Below are 16,596 nucleotides of genomic sequence, written 5' to 3'. Positions count from 1 at the left end.
TAGTTATTGGGTGTTTTAGGCTGGATTATCTAGAGAGGCAAAACCAGTGAAGTGTGTGTGTGTGTATATGTATATATACGAGAGAGAGAGATTTATCCAGAGGAAGTGGCTCACGCACTTGCAGAGGCTGGCAAACTCTAAGTCTGTGAGTCAGGTGTCAGGCTGGAGGCGCCTCTTGGCTCATGTAGCTGTAGGCGCTATGCCTAACGTGATACAACTAACACATGTACAACCAAAAACACACTAGTCCTGTTCACATCTTATATTTTATAAGTGATGGGATAAGGGAAGAAAATGAAAATAATTGCTATGTGCATATATTGGTGCAGTGGTTGGCTCAGGCTGGTAACTAAAAGGTCAGCAGTTCAAATTCACCAACCTCTCCTTGGAAACCCTATGGGGCAGTTCTACCCTGTCCTGTAGGGTTGCTGTGAGTCATAAATATACATATATATGCACATATATAATAAAACATATATGCAGACATATATATACATATGTATATACATACATAATAAAACAAGGAAGAAATACTCATGACAATTACAGTTGTCATTTCTGCAACTGGTCACGTGGTCGTAACTGGTATTTAGAACTACCTTCTTCCACTACCCATTCCGTATTCCCTTTACCCTCAGCTGGTAGTGGTTCTTTGCCTGGTGGGGTGACCCAAACCTTCATTAGTAGTAGTCATGTCAGCCTTTAGCAGGGTGTTATATATTGTGGTGTTATAATTTTCCATTAACTTTAATCACAGGGCATGGTGGTACTAAGAGATGCCCTGAGGGATCTCCTGTATTCCAGAGTACTCTTTTTCACCTCCATTATGCAACATTAATTGGATTTCCCCTTGGTAGTCAGGGTCAATCACACCAGCCAATATGATAACTCCCTTCTTTGCCTGTTGATCCAGAGGCAGGAGGAATCCAAAGTGGCTGAGTGGCATTCTTAACTTCCAGCTCAATAGAATCTGTATTGTGTCTCCAGTTGGGTGCATTTCTTTTTTTTTTGGAACTAAGACCTCTAGACCCACAGAGCACGGGGTCAGGGAGACAGAAAGCAAAATTTTTGCTTGTGGGTCACCATGGGTGAAATGAGTAGTGTCACTCCCATCTCCATCACCTGATTCCTGGAACTGTGAATCCTGGCTAAGCGAGAAACAGCCCCATATATGGGCACTGGTTTACAGCACCATCTATGGGGCAGTTCTACTCTGTGGTATAGGGCCGCTATGAATCGGAGTCTACTTGATGGCACTGGGTTTGATTTTTTTTTTTTTTGATTGGTTTACAGCATATACAGCCTCTGGGAGAACACTGTCCCAACACTGCAAAGTGCTTGTACCTAGCTCACACTATACTTGGGTCTTTAGAAAGCCAGGCTATTGCTCTATCAAGCCATCTGCTTCAGGATGACGGGAAAACATGGTAAGACCAGTGAATTTCATGACCATGAGCCTATTCCCGTACTTCATTTGCTGTGAAGTGAGATCCTTGATTCAAGGTAATGCTGTGTGGGATACTATGACAGTGGATAAGGCATTCTGTAAGTACACAGGCAGTAGTTTTGGCAGAGGTGTTGCATGCAGGGAAGGCACATTCATACCCACAGTAAGTGTCTATTTTGGTAAGAATGAAACGCTGCTCTTTCCATGATGGAAGCAGTCCAACGTAATCAACGAGGTTGCTGGCTGATCGCCTCAAGGAATGGTGCCATATTGGTGACTAAGTGTTGGTCTCTGCTGCTGGTAGATTGAGCATTCAGCAGTGGCTGTAGCCAAGTTGGCCTTAGTGAGAGAAAGTCCATGTTACTGAGCCCATGCATAACCTCCATCGCTGCCTCCATGGCCTCTCTGTTCATGAACCCATTGGGCAATACGGGGAGTGGCTGGGGAAAGAGGATGACTATATCATTATATAACTGCAAACTACATCTTTACATAATTGCCAAACCATATCATTACATAAAACTGCCAAACCACTAAGAATCATGGCCCACCCAAACTGACATACAACCTTAACCACTACACTGGCAGAACTGGGATAAGAAACCAGGTCTCATGATTTACCATTAAGAGTTTCTTCATGCTGCCTTCTTAATGAATCTACCTTATTATCTCAAAACTGCTTTATCACTTCATCGCTCTTGAGTAGATCGGTGAGGTAGACGAGGGAGAGAGCATAGCTATCAGGATTCCCACAGTAAGATGTAAAAAGAACAGAATATCTACCCCTGGAAAAGAAAAGAACTGTGTAACATTGGTAAGAAAAACTGAGTCTAAGAGGTGGGTGTGCTTTCACTACAGAAGTAATCACATGGGGGAGAAATTTCAAAACACTATTTCTATTCAAAAAGTATTTATTTTCTACTATATGTCAAATACTATGGTTGGCTTCAAAGGGGGTTGCAAGGGTGCAGGAATAAGATATGCTATGTTCACTGCCTCCAAAGTGTTCTCAGTCAAGTAGGGAAGAAAGACTAAGAAAACAATTATACTACAAACCTATAATAAACTGAAATGCCCTTTCAACGCTTTTCTTCAATACTATCCATCAGTTCTTTCCTTTTAGCCATCTAGCATGTAATTATGACCCCTATGAACTTTAGCAAATATTTTTCTGGTCAATTTGGCCCCATTTTGTAGTTCCTTTATGTACTTGTGCAGCTGTCATCACAACACCAACTTCAAAAGTTTATTTACCCAGAGATGTAGTGGGGGGAGGGGGGGAGAGGCAGACAAAGGCATTTGCCCTCCAGGCACAAGTCCAATGGGGCAGCCAAATTTAGCAGGCTGGCCATCACCACCCCTCCCCAGTCAACAAGGCTGGCCTGCAAATGGCGAACTCCTCTCTTCTGCCCCTCCCACCCCCACGGGTGAGGCTGGCTGGTGGTGGGGTGGTAGAGATTGCCTCTGAGTGCTTGTTACTCTCACTAGACCTCTGTATTCAATTTTAAAATTGTTTTTTCCTAAAGGCTAAACTATTTTTTTTTTTAAAGTAATAGCTAGCTGACCCACATTAGCAACAAGAAGCACAGCTTAGTGTTGTGTGGTTAAGTGCTCGGTGGGTGGATTAAACTCACCAGAAGCTCTGTAGGAGAAAGATGTGGCAGCCAGCTTCTGTGAAGGTCGTTGTTGTGCTGTGCTGTGGAGTAGATTTTGACTCATATGGATTCTATAGGAAGAGTAGAGCTGCCCCATAGGGTTTCCTTCATCTTAGTTATCTAGTGCTGCTATAATAGAAATACCGCAAATGGATGCCTTTAACAAATAAAAATTTGTTTTCTCACAGTTCAGGAAGCTAGAAGTCTGAATTCTGGGCCCTAGCTCTAGAGGAAGGCTCTCTCTCTCTCTCTCTGTGTCAGCTCTGAAGGAAGGTCCTTGTCTCTTTGAGCTTCTGCTTCTGGGCGATCTTCATGGGGCTTCGCATCTCTCTTCCTCCATCTCTACTCTGCTTGTTTAATCTCTTTTATATTTCAAAAGAGATTGACCCAAGATACAAAAGAGATTAACCCAAGATACTGCTGTTTCATTAACATAACAAGACAACACCATTCCAAAATGGGATTATAACCATAGACATAGAGGTTAGGATTTATAGCACATATTCTGGGGGGACATAATTCAATCCATAACACCATCCAACAGTTCTTTCCTTCTATTCATCTATCATCTAATTATGGTCCCTGTGAACTTGAGTAAATAAAGATTTTTCTGGTCAATTTGGCCCCATTTTGTAGTTGCTTTATCTTTTTGTACAGCTCTCATTACAATACCAACTTCAAAGCCCTATTCAACATTGAAATTGTTTTTGCCTAAAGTCTAAGCTATTTAAAAAAAAAAAGTAATAACTAGCTGACCTACATTAGCAACAAGAAAGTTGTAAAGAAGCACAGCATAGTGTGGTGTTGTTAAGTGCTCAGCTGCTAACCCAAATGTCAGTGGTTTGAGCTCACCAGCTGCTCTAGAGGAGAAAGATGTGGTAGTTGGCTTCCATAAAGGTTGTTGTTGTAGTGGTGGTGGTGAGCCGTGGAGTCGATTCTGACTAATATGACTCTGTGGGACAGAGTAGAATTTCCCCAAAGGGTTTTCTAGGTTGTAATCTTTACAGGAGTACACCAGGTCTTTCCCCCATGTAGTCGCAGGGTCGATTTGAACCATCAACCTTTCAGTTAGCAGCCGACCATTAAATTGTTGCTTCTCCAGGGATCCCATAAAGATTACAGTCTTGGAAATCCTAAAGGGCAGTTCTACTCTGTCCTATAGGATTGTTATGAGTAGGAATCGACTCCACGGCAATGGGGTTAGCCCCCCCCCCAAAAACCTCACTGCTGTCGAGTCAATCACAATTCATACCAACCCTATATGACAGAGTAGAACTGCCCCATAGAGTTTCCATGGAGCACCTTGTGGATTCAAACTGCTGACCTTTTGGTTGACAGCCATAGCTCTTAACCACTACACCACCAGGGTTTCCTGAGGTTAACCAGAGAGTAGTAAAAACAAACACACAAACGAAAAACAATGGGAAAAAGGTAGTTGCTCAAAACTTTCAAATTCAAAAAATTCAGTTGGTTGGGATTCTATAGGAGTCCCTGAGAGGTGCAAGCGGTTAAGGACTCCGCCACTAACTGAAAGATCGGCAGGTCAAATCCACCTAGAGTTGTCTCAAAAAAAAGCCTGGCGATCTAATTCCAAAAGGTCACAGCCTTGAAAACCCTATATTGTGCATACCTAGTTGGCAACGTATGAGGTCGCCATGAGTTGGAATCAAGCCGACAGCAACTGGTTAACTGGTTCTGTTTCTATAATATGACTAGACACATGAATTCACAGGTTCAAAATGTATTTGAATAAATGCCTGAGAGAGAGATTTTCTAACATCTCTCCAGTGACATGTTGATTCTTAACTTTACTTAAGCGTTAACAGACAAAACTCACTATTCAAGGAATAAAAGGTTTAGTATCCACTATTTGGCTTTGTACATTTTGTACAGGTGGACGATGAATAATGAAGGCCAAAGAAAAATTGATGCATTTGAAATATGGTGCAGGCAAAGAATATTGAATATACCATAGTCTGTAAGAAGAATGAAGAAGTCTGTCTTGGAAGAAGTACAGCCAGAATGCCCATCAGAAACAATGAGGGCAAAACTTCCGTCTCACGTACTTTGCACATGTTATCAGGAGGGACCAGTCCCTGAAAAAAGACATCATGCTTGATAAAGTAGAGGGTCAGTGAAAAGAAGGATTAACACAGTGGCTGCAACAATGGGCTCAAACATATTAATAAGTAGGAGGATGGTGCAGGACTAGGCAGTGTTTTGTTTTGTTGTGCACAGGGTCACTATGAGTCAGAAACAACTTGAGAGTACCTAACAACAACTTGATTTTGACAAAATTTTGACATCTACTGGAGATGCTGAAACATTGAACGTTGGATCCATGTAACCATTCGTGGACCAGTGGACCAGGGAGCACAGTCATGAAGATAATGACAAACCACAAAAGCAGTATTTTCAAACAAAGAGCTAACCCAGAAGTGGCATCCTTCCCTTATCAGATTAGACTCTCCAAGGCAAGCCTGGAGCCAAGCCACTTTCCTCCAGTTTTCCAGAGGACTAGGACCTACCTGAGATTGGTCTGGTCTGGGGTGTGTCAACCCTCACTCTGAAGTCAATAGGCTAAGTTTCTAAACAAAGACTCATTTACATTAAAAGCAACTTACATAATATGGGTAAAACATTTAAAGGCAGAATTTTAACTTAAGAGAAAGGTATAACAAACTTCCTAATAATTCAACCCCAAATGCAAGAAGAAAAAAATATTCCCTACAAAACTGTTTTACATAAATGGATAAGTAAGCTTCATTTTTTCATACTTGTGCTTTATACGTAAGCCAAATTGCTCTTCTGCTTTTGGAAGTAAAAGAATTACTGCTTAAAAGAAATTTCAAATGATTGAACATATACACATCAATATTACAAAAGGATCTAGCGATCAAAATTTCCTCCAATTCATAGCAGCATTCCTTCCAATTATCTGATTTCTGCATATTACTTACAAAAGTAACTTATATTTTGGCAAATATAATTATTTATAGAGCAACTATTGTGAAGAGAAAGCTTTCTACAGCTTAACCACGACCCAGAATTAAACAAATTCATCATGTAAAGTCCTTCAAATCTGGCTTTAGAACACCTTGAATTACAGAAACACAGCAGCATTATAGCATTTAAGTCCAGAGTGTATGCAATTTAAAAATTGAGAATAATAACGCCATCAAGAACAGACTCAGTTTTGGAAGTCAAACATTTTATCACATTTCTGTAAAAAAAAAAAAAAATTCTTCACACTATTTTTGCTTTATGCAAAATTTCCTGAGCAAGAAGAAACAATTAAAGGAAAAGAAACTTGCAGAAAAAAGAAAATGACTTACACAAGACAACATAACCGCACTAGGGAATTCGACGTTCAGTTTGAAAAAACATTTTAATAGCTTTTCTAATTAAAACTCACCATCATAAAAAATTAACTGCTAAATTTAATTTCCTGCTAAGTATACTCTTTTACATCATTTTTATTAAAAACATGTTTCATTAGATTTTCCAACTAAATGAAATGGTGAATGGTAGTTGCTTTTATTGCTGGTTTATATGCTTTAATAATTACTTGAAACTCTTCTATTCAGCCAAATTAGATGCAATTTCAGTCACAAGCATATTTTCACTAAGGTTTTATTCACATATAAGCTGAGCAGTAAAAGAGTATCGTGTGTATACGTTTTTGCGGTGAGTGTCTTAAAATTAAATCCAGTGTGTGCAATATTCAGATAGGTAAGACTCAAAACAGGCTGTAAATTTCCTTAGGAAGGTTTTTGAAAGTTACTAAGGAACTGCAGCATGTAGCAATTTTCAAAACTAAGAAAACAGAGCTAACTGTAAACCCTACAGCCTTGTATATTAATCCTCGTTCAGAAGTTATAAAGTAACGCTGGCCCAAAATAGCATTTCAATATGAACTGCACCCACATGAATTAATGCCCTTTAGACTGTTGCCATCTTGGCACTCAGAACTGCTGGGCGGAAACGTACGGAGTATCTTCAGAAGTAGGATCTGAAACATTGGCTATCATTTTTCCCCCCACAGGATTGTTTTAGTCATCCCGTATGAGGTGGGTCTATAAATGTAGATTTTTTATAAACTCTCCAAGCAAGAGTCTTATGCTGCCAGATTAGCATATCATCTAAATTCGGATAGAAGAAAAAGTGGAATTCCAACTACCCTACTTATTTATCCCACAACTAAATCACTATCTCTTGTATTTATTCCCTTTTATCTTTCCACCTAAAACAGGATTAAGATAATTTCACAAGTGTACAGGTCAAGGTATGTATAATGTACACGTGTAGTTATTTGAAACAGAAATACATGCCAATTTCAAAAATACTTCATTCTCATATCCTTCGTGTTCTGTTTTAAGTCATTTTCAGGCTTGAATGCTTCAAGGCAATTCCATACAATTCAACCTCATATGTCATTTTTCATGCTTTTTTATCCCCATTGGCTGGTATCCTAGCGCTTAATGCATACTTGTTGAATGGATACTGATATATTGAACCTCTCACCATTTGTCCTTGTACTCACCATTTACCCTGCTCTAAATAAGATACCTTTCAGAGAATTATATTTCTTAATAAGATATTTGCCTCTTTTTTGGCTACCCAGCCCCAAATATTCTTCCTATTTCAGGAGAATTCTGCAGCATATAAGTTTCAGTGGGAGGCAAAGATTCCTACTACAGAAGCCAATGGGGCTCAGATAATCATGAAAATATATTTACTATAGAAATATTTTTCCAATAGATCTCTTAATAGCACCTCTTTGGACACCAGTATTCTATGGATCTAACTTTGATCGAACTCTAGGTTCTAGAGGTAGGTATTTGCTCTAGTTATTCTAACTAGGCCTTGAAAGACTAAGTAGACATCAGCAGGATTTAATTTTTTCCCCCCAAGGAGATTCAAAACAAGATACTTACATAAGTTTTGGAAATTGTGAGTAATACAGAAACTGTCTTCTAATCTTTTGACCATGAGAGCAACAATGTTTTTAAAGTGAAATTGTGATTTTATTTAATGATAAGCAATTCAAATCATTAGAATTAAGAATGTTAACCTATGGCATAAATTACCTAGAATACATTTATAATATACAAATTATTATTTAATTTTTACTAAACTGACATTTGCAGTAAATAATTTATCTGTTTTCTGCTGTGAGGTAAGATCTAAAGATCTAAACATCTTCAATCTAGGCTTAGCACTCAGAGCTCCCACTGATCTAAGAAAGACAGACAGAAACTAAAAGTGCTACTATAGACTGCATGTTACATAAAATAGAGACCATGTCCTTTTGGTCGCCACTATACACACACACACACACATATTTCCTATTATATTATGATACAGGAAAGTCTTTTAGAAAGGTAATGTGGTAATGTTGGATGAGAAAAGCAAGATATGGGATGCTGTAAATGATATGATTCTATTTTTATAAAATTGAAATGAAGTAAACTCCTGGATATATGTATGTCTAATTACATTCATAAGTACCGAGAAAAATAAGGAATGTAGAATAGGTAGTCAATATGGATTACCTAGGAGAGTGTCTTTGTGCAGCTGGAGGAAAAAAGAAAAGAAAGAACAAAAAATATATAAAACTTGTGTGAAAAATCATAATTATGGTGAAAGGTTATATTTTAGTTACTTAAATAATGGATCATGTAAGAATGATCTCAAATAGAGCAAATAAAAGGGAAATTAAAAATTTAAGAAGATCCATCAGTTAATGTGGTATTTGCATTCTAGAAGAGAAATGGTTACTAACTAACAAAAATAAAAGTAGCTTCAAACAGTGATAAGTCCTCTGAAAAATGTTAGAATCTAGGAACTAGGTAGGGGCACATAAGCCTGATCTCAAGAAAAATGACAGGGCTTGGGGAAGTATATTTGGGATTCATCAGGGTACAGATGGTATTTAGAGACACATGATCAGATGTGATCACTCAGAAATTGGGTGTAGCAGAGGAAAAAGTTAAGGCCTGCACCCTTGAGCACTCCACCCCCTAAAGAATGGGATGAGGAAGAGGAGTTCACAAAGGTGACTGAGAATGAAGGTCTACAGAAAACAAAGTGTGTTGTCCTTAACCATCAGCATTCAGTGAGATGAGGACTAAGGGTTGACCAGTAAATTAGGCAACATGAAGACTGTTAGTGATCTTCACATGAACCAGAGTAGTGAAGACGAAAGCCTACGAGATGAGGAAGTGGAGATGATGAGATAATCATTTCAATGAACTTCCTGTAAAGTGTGTTGGAGAGAGTAGTACAAAGAAATGGAGCAATAAATGAAAGAGCACAATGAGATCAATGGAGGTGCTGTAAAAAGAGTACATATTACATCATGCTTATATGCTGATTCATTGAATCCAGCAGAGTGAAGAAAACCAACGATATAGGATAAAGAAGAGATCACTGCAAGAGAAAACTCAATGAGAAGAGTGACGGATCTAACGTGTAAGGGAAGGATTAGGTTTTGGTTGAAACAGGAAGAGTTGATCCACGGAAAGAGTTAGAAAGGCTGACTTTATGGCATGGGTACAGATGCAGGTAGTTTGGAAGTTTTGCTGGTGAAATTGTGATATACTTTATATGTGGTTCCTTCTATTTTCTTAATTAAGTTGTAAGTAAAACAATCATTTCAGGGTGAGATGAGGAAGAGAGGGGTCTTAGAGTCTCAGAGACGTAATTATGAAGTAGTAATCTTAGAGACTGGAAAACAAATTGACTAAGGAAAAGGTAAGTAGGATTATGAATCAGTCATAACTATAAAATAAGACCAGTTAAGAGTTCGGCTGCTAACCAAAAGATTGGCTCACCAAAATGTTGGCTAACCAAAAGGTTGAATCTACCAGCTGCTCCTTGGAAATCCCAGGGGGCACTTCTATTGTGTCCTACAGGGTCACTATGAGTTGGAATCGGCTCGACGGCAATGGGTTACAGGTAATGTTGCTGTATGTTTTACGTTATACATTATATGACCTCAAGTTACATTATCACTAATAAATCTAAAAAAAAGAAAAAAATCTGAAATTTTTAAAAAGCAAGCAAAGGCCATATACATCTCTATGGTAACAGAAAATTCTAAAACAGCCAAAACAAAACTATACATTGTTTACTGAAACACACGTAGTATATATGTGGTTAAAGTTTAAAACTGTGAATAGTAGCTCTAACTTAAGGGCAGAGTTTCCCTCTAGGAAAGGATGAAGGTAGATGTTGGCAAAATGTTAACTTTGGATAAACAAGCTATGGTACATACACATAACGGAATACTATGCAACTATAAAGAACAATGATGAATCCATGAAACATCTCACAACATGGATGAAGGCATTAATAGGCATTAATTGTGGATGGCATTAATGGAGGGCATTAATATGAGTGAAGTAAGTCAATCACAAAAGCACAAATATTATATGGGACCACTATTATAAAAACTCAAAAAAAGGTTGAAACCAAAAAAAAAACCAAACCCAGTGCTGTCGAGTCAGTTTACACACAGAAAAAAACAACCTTTGATGGTTATGAGGGAGGGGAGGGGTGGGAAAGGGAAATCACTAACTGCATACTAGACAAGTGTTAACTTTGCTGAAGGAAGGGACAACATACAGTATAGGAGAAGTCAGCACAACTTGACCAAGGCAAAGTCATAGAAGCTTCCTAGGCACATCCAAACACCTTGAGGGACCAAGTTCCTGGGGCTGAGGGATGGGGACCATAATCTTGGAGGACATTTAGGTCAATTGGCACAACATAGTTCATAAAGAAAATATTCTACATCCTACTTTGGTGAGTAGTGTCTTGGGTCTTAAAAGCTTGCCAGCAGCCATCTAAGATACATCTATTGGTTCCATCACGTTCACAGCAAAGGAGAAGGAAAAAAAGCCAAAGACACAAGGAAAATATTAGTCCAAAGGACTAATGGATCACATGAACCACAGCCTCCACCAGCAGGAGCCCAGAAAAACTAGATGGTGCCTGGCTACTACCACTGAGCACTCTGACAGGGATCACAATAGGGGGCCCGGGAAAGAGCAGGAAAAAATATATAGAAAAGAATTCAAATTCACAAAAAAAGACCAGACTTACTGGTCTGACAGAGACTGGAGGAACTCCTGAGATTATGACTCCCAGGCACCCTGCTAACTCAGAACTAAACGCACTCCCAAAGTCCACCTTTCAGCCAAAGATTAGACAGGCCTATAAACAAACTATAACACACATGAGGAATGTGCTTCTCAGTTCAGTCAAGTGTAGGAGACCAAACTGGCAACACCTGCCCAAAAGCAAAGGGGAAAAGGCAGGAAAGGACAAGAAAACTGGACAAATGGACATGGAAAACCCAGGGTGAAAAGGGAAACAGGGAGAGTGCTAACACACTGTGGGGATTGCGATGTCACAAAACCACATGTGTATAAATTTTCGAATGAGAAACTAATTTGCACTGTAAACTTTCACCTAAAACACAGTAAATTTTTTTTAATGTAAAATAAGTAAATAAATGTTACCTTTGTTAAATCCACCTGTGAGTATACGACCTTCTGTTCTGTTGCTCTGAAATGGGATCTGGAATCAAATTCCCTGGGTTCAAGCACTGGTCTGTCACATATTAGCTGGAGATGTTTGTCGAATCAATCAATCTCTCTATGCTTTAGTCATCAGTTATTAAAATTGGGAATAAAAATATATTTCACTTGATTTATTGCAAGAATTCCATAAAAAGTCCAAAACATAGCCTCTGGCACAGAGCAACAGCCCCAAATGTTAGCTATTATCTCCCTTCTTAGCTTCCATGATATCACATTCACACAGGACCAAGTTCACAGGCATGCAACCTATACAGTCACACAGGGTTCCACAATCAGAAGGGCCCCGTGCACGGTTTATTGCTCTGCTCTCACCACCTGGAAATTCTTGATTATTTCATCTTAGAACTTGTGTTTTGTAAGTGAAGTTCAGTGGGACAACGAAGCATTAATGTGAGCAAAGCATATATATTCAATATGTATGTCTGCCATTTCTTGATGCTCATATAGCATTCTTTACCACACACCATCCGTTGCCATCAAGTCGATTCTGACTGACACTGACTCAATAGGACAGAGTAGAACTGCCCCATAGGGTTTCCAAGGAGTGCCTGGATGATTCGAACTGCCGATCTTTTTGTTTGAAGCCTTAGCTCGCCATAGCTCTTAACCTCTGCACCACCAGGGCTCAGATAGGATTTTCAGTGCCCTATAAATACACAGTTCCAATGGATTCATGAAGCATGATAGTTTAGCAAGACAAAGGTAAGCATGTTATGTCTACGACTGAGTAAGCAAAGGCACCAACAGCCCCAGGAAGTCATGCTTTTGGTTTGAACCAGAGTTTGCTTTGAGTGCAGAAAGGAGGCAATGGTGTTAAACACACACACACAAATATCATATTCTCTTACACCGTCACTGAAAATGATGGCATAGAAGAAAAGGAAAAGATAAGACAACGCATAGTTCCTTTTCCTTTCAGTCCTTGAGTACTTATCAGTAAGCTGAAGTAGAGTGTGTGTATCAAGAAATTAAATGAAAATAGTTGATTTTAGGTTTGTGAAGCATTTCCATTGTTCTGTTAAGAATAAAATACAAATGCATGCACAAGCTATTAAATACAAATTGTGCAATTTTGGAGATTTCACATACAAGTTAAGTGCTCTTATTTTAAAGTATTTGAAACTGGCATCACACAACAGAAAGGAATAACAAAATTTTAATTTTTCTTTACTTATACTGGCATTAAATACCATGAGAAGTTGAGAGATGGTAGAAGAAAGGTAAAACATTATATTTTTAGTACCTTTAATAGAATATTTTTCCTGTTTTTTAAATAATGGGCTTCATATTTTATTTTGTACTAGGCCCCACAAATTAGGTAGCTGGTCCTAGATTCATGCTTAGGCTGCTGGCCCCCTGAGGTTATAATATAGCCATAAACAACATTTTAGGCTACATGTTTTCTTACCCATAATCAGGGAAAACAGAACATAGTGTCTCTCAGAAGTTACGTCAGAAGTCTAAGGAAATGTCCATCTCAGAACTTCTAGCAAACGATTGCTCTCATCTCATTTGCCTGAAAGGAATCATGAGCACCTTCCTGATACCATGCCCATGGCTGCTGTGCTTAGTTTAGGATTCAGCCACAAGTCCCCACCTCTCACCTTACCTCAACAAGTATGGATGTTGGTACTCTAAGCAGTATGTCTCTCACAACATACTTAGGACTTTGCGTTGCACCCTATGAATTTAGAGTGTGGATAACAATGAGTCATTTGAAGGATTTTAAGCAGAAATTGATAGGAAAGTTGCTGCATCAGGTACAATAAAAAAAAAAAATAGTGGACTAAAAAAAGAAATATCACGGAGAAGCCTATTTTAATAATATTAGAAAGGGGTGAGGAAGGCCGGGTCTATTGGATGAGGGAGGAGTTGGGAAAGGAGGTTGAGATGGATTCCAACATAATCACTTGAAAGCTGACAAGCTTAAGTTTACTTAAGTCAAGCAGGAACTAGTAGATATTTCCTTACCCTTGAAACCGACATCAGTATATCATGAGAAAATGTTTTCCCTCCAGAGGAAATACTATTTGAAGTTATTCCAATGCATTTTATTAAAGTTAATGTGAATTTATCATCACATCATCTGTGCCGTAGCCAAAGATCCACAACTAGCGATCAAGAAAACTATGCCTTTGCATAAGAAACACTCTCTTGCTATTTACATTCTCCAAAATTTTTAACTAAAAAAGGTGATGGTATAAAATATGTGACATACATAAACAAACAAGCAAGTGAAGATAAAGACATAGGTATATAGAATATTTCAGTTACTCTATGTCCCTGATGCCTGACAATTTCCATTCCAAGAAAAAAAATAAATCAAAACCCAAGGCTGTCTACTCATATTTTGGAAGAAATAGGATAACTCATATATAAACCAGAATAACTGCATTCTTACAGTATTCCTAAATAAACGTCCTGCCTACTGCAATAGCTATTTTGTAGCAAGTAGTACATAATTTTGCAATCATTGATCAGCACACTCTTTCTTTCCTCATAGTATGTGCCAGTAAGGACACTAAAATCTTTTAGGCTCTTTTGAAACGAGAAAAAGAAAAGTTCTCTTTTTTTGGACTCTCTGTATGCTTATAATTAGGAATTTCTTAAGCCTTGCCAACATGGAATACAAATAGCAGCTAGAAATTCAGCAATCTTTTGCAACCAGTTTTTAATAGCAAGTGTGAGAAAAGCAAGGAATAATTCCCCCTATAAACAGATGTAGGGACAAAACTATACAGTCAAATAGATCATGTAAACTTGTTAATTATAGAAATAATCAACTGATTTTGAATAAAATTGGCCAATTTTCTTCTATTTATATCCCTTAAATTTCATCTACAATTACCCAAATAAGGCGCATTTACTTGCATGCATAATTTCATACTTACAAAGACAAAAGTTAACAAAGATTTTTTTTTTTTAATCTCTGAAAATATTGGGCCTAAAGTGTTAACTACCACTTCTACTTGGTATACGTATACACCAGCTTTCTTCCCATCAAGAACAGGGGAGTGAGTCAGGAAGTTTTGATGGACCAGAAATAAGAAATCATTGTCTTTCTTTCCTTTACAGCTGAAAAAAAAAAATAGCTCTATATCTGCTTATCCAGAAAAATCACTCTGGTAAGTTGTCATTTTATATCAATATATTTTGGGTTGCAACTTTGTCTTTTAGGTAAAAGACAAATACCCAAATTAATCTTTTGATCGCTACTTAACACAGACAGATGAATGATGGTCTGAGAAACCAAAGCTAGAAAACATCACGGAAACCCAAACTACACTGAAAAAATTATATTTTAAGGTCAGGAAGCAAAACACTGATAAGCTTGGATTTTATAACTGATTTCTGTGTAGAAATCAGTCTAACATCCTAGTTTTGACTAAAGCACTTGAATCCAAAAATAATGAAGTAGATAATATGACTTGAGTTCACAGAAATTGGTCCCCATAGAAACAGATAAAAATTTTCACCCAAGTAAAAGGTGGTGGTTGTTTTAACAGATTCTGACTTTTTGGTTGTTGTTGTTTTTGTTTGTTTCGATTCGAATGGCTTACCATCTTGCTGGCCGTGAAGAGTCTGGGGACTTTGCATTCTTTCCTCAAGATTGGAGCTAAGATCGGAATTCACAGCTGACATCCGTGTTGAATCACTCATATCAAATTCATCACTTTCTATTGAACTTTCATCCTGAAAATGGTTTTAAAATATCATCAAGCATCATAAAATACAAGGCATTCAAATAATAACCATTTTATCTATACTGTCAGAGTTTAGCCAGTAGGATAGTTTATCCATTAGCAGATGCTTGAAATAACAAAGATTGAAGGAATTTCTTCCTTCAAGGGATTTTAAGGCTTGTGAAAAGTCAAACAATGTATCTATGTACAGGCAGATTTAATAAGTATGATGGTGTGTTTAGGGATAATGTGGTTTAGAAATGCTGAAAGAATGGATTTTTTTTTTCAAATAATAAAATCCTCCTAAAAGAGTCCATCACAAGACATAACATAAAGAGAAATTCAAGTCTTGATTTAAAAATGATTGGCCTAATAAAGTCTTCTCAGCAGAAATCTTAGAGTACAGTAAGGAAATTTTAATCAAAAAAATTTTATTGGCAAATAGGATGGATTCCAATAACAAACTCAGCATATATGCCTAGATTCAAAGTCCACGTTTGTCACAGAGTAAGGAAGTCTTAGCACAAGTGTCTTTCCTTATAAGTGAATACAAATTACACTGGAACCACAAAAAGGAGTTCTAGGTAAATTTGTGCAAGATCCATTTGCCAAAAGCCAGTTCAACAGATGGATAAATCAGCATAAAACCCATTTACCAAATGACCAATTCATCAAAACCTGTCAAATATTAAATCAACTCTTTAAAGATATTTTGCTGCGCTCATTTTGCAGAAGTGAACTCCTTTTGGAGAACTGATTTTCAGACAAATGGTATGCTTACACAGGCAGGAAGGCCTGAGAAACCCATGTAAAATGTTGTGTTTCATCGAAATCACCAGAGTTGATTTGAATTTGCAAATGCTTGATCTGAGAGTTTACCATGAATAGAATAATAGCAGGAGTAATAATGTGCTGTTCATGTTGCAGATGCTGTTTTTGATATTTATTCCCTCACTTAATTTTCACCACAACCTATGAGTTAGATATTAGTATTGACCCAATTTTTCAGAAGAAGAAATTGAGACAGGGAAGTTAAATAATTTCCTCCCACTATAACATACCAGAACTGGGGTTCACAAAGTTACCCAAACTTGATAAAATAACGTCTTTGAAGAATTACCTTAGATTCAGAAATTACATCTTGGTATCAGCAAGGGGGCAGGAGTATCCCGGTCCCTGAAAAGGCATTTGCCCTTGTAGTC

At 37.8% G+C, this 16,596-nt stretch overlaps 1 protein-coding gene across 1 annotated transcript in view; it reads right to left on the bottom strand.

Moving 5' to 3' along the window:
• Positions 1–16,596, bottom strand: part of LOC100672409 (nucleolar protein 4) — a 156,175-nt gene that overhangs the window by 92,382 nt on the left and 47,197 nt on the right. Inside the window, exon 5 of the mRNA XM_064294622.1 lies at positions 15,272–15,404. Within this exon, the coding sequence (XP_064150692.1) occupies positions 15,272–15,404 (133 nt within the window). The remainder of the gene's footprint in view (positions 1–15,271; positions 15,405–16,596) is intronic.

Source organism: Loxodonta africana, chromosome 11 (genome assembly GCF_030014295.1).
Source record: "Loxodonta africana isolate mLoxAfr1 chromosome 11, mLoxAfr1.hap2, whole genome shotgun sequence".
NCBI classification, from domain to species: domain Eukaryota; kingdom Metazoa; phylum Chordata; class Mammalia; order Proboscidea; family Elephantidae; genus Loxodonta; species Loxodonta africana.
This window is presented reverse-complemented; position numbering and strand designations above follow the sequence as displayed.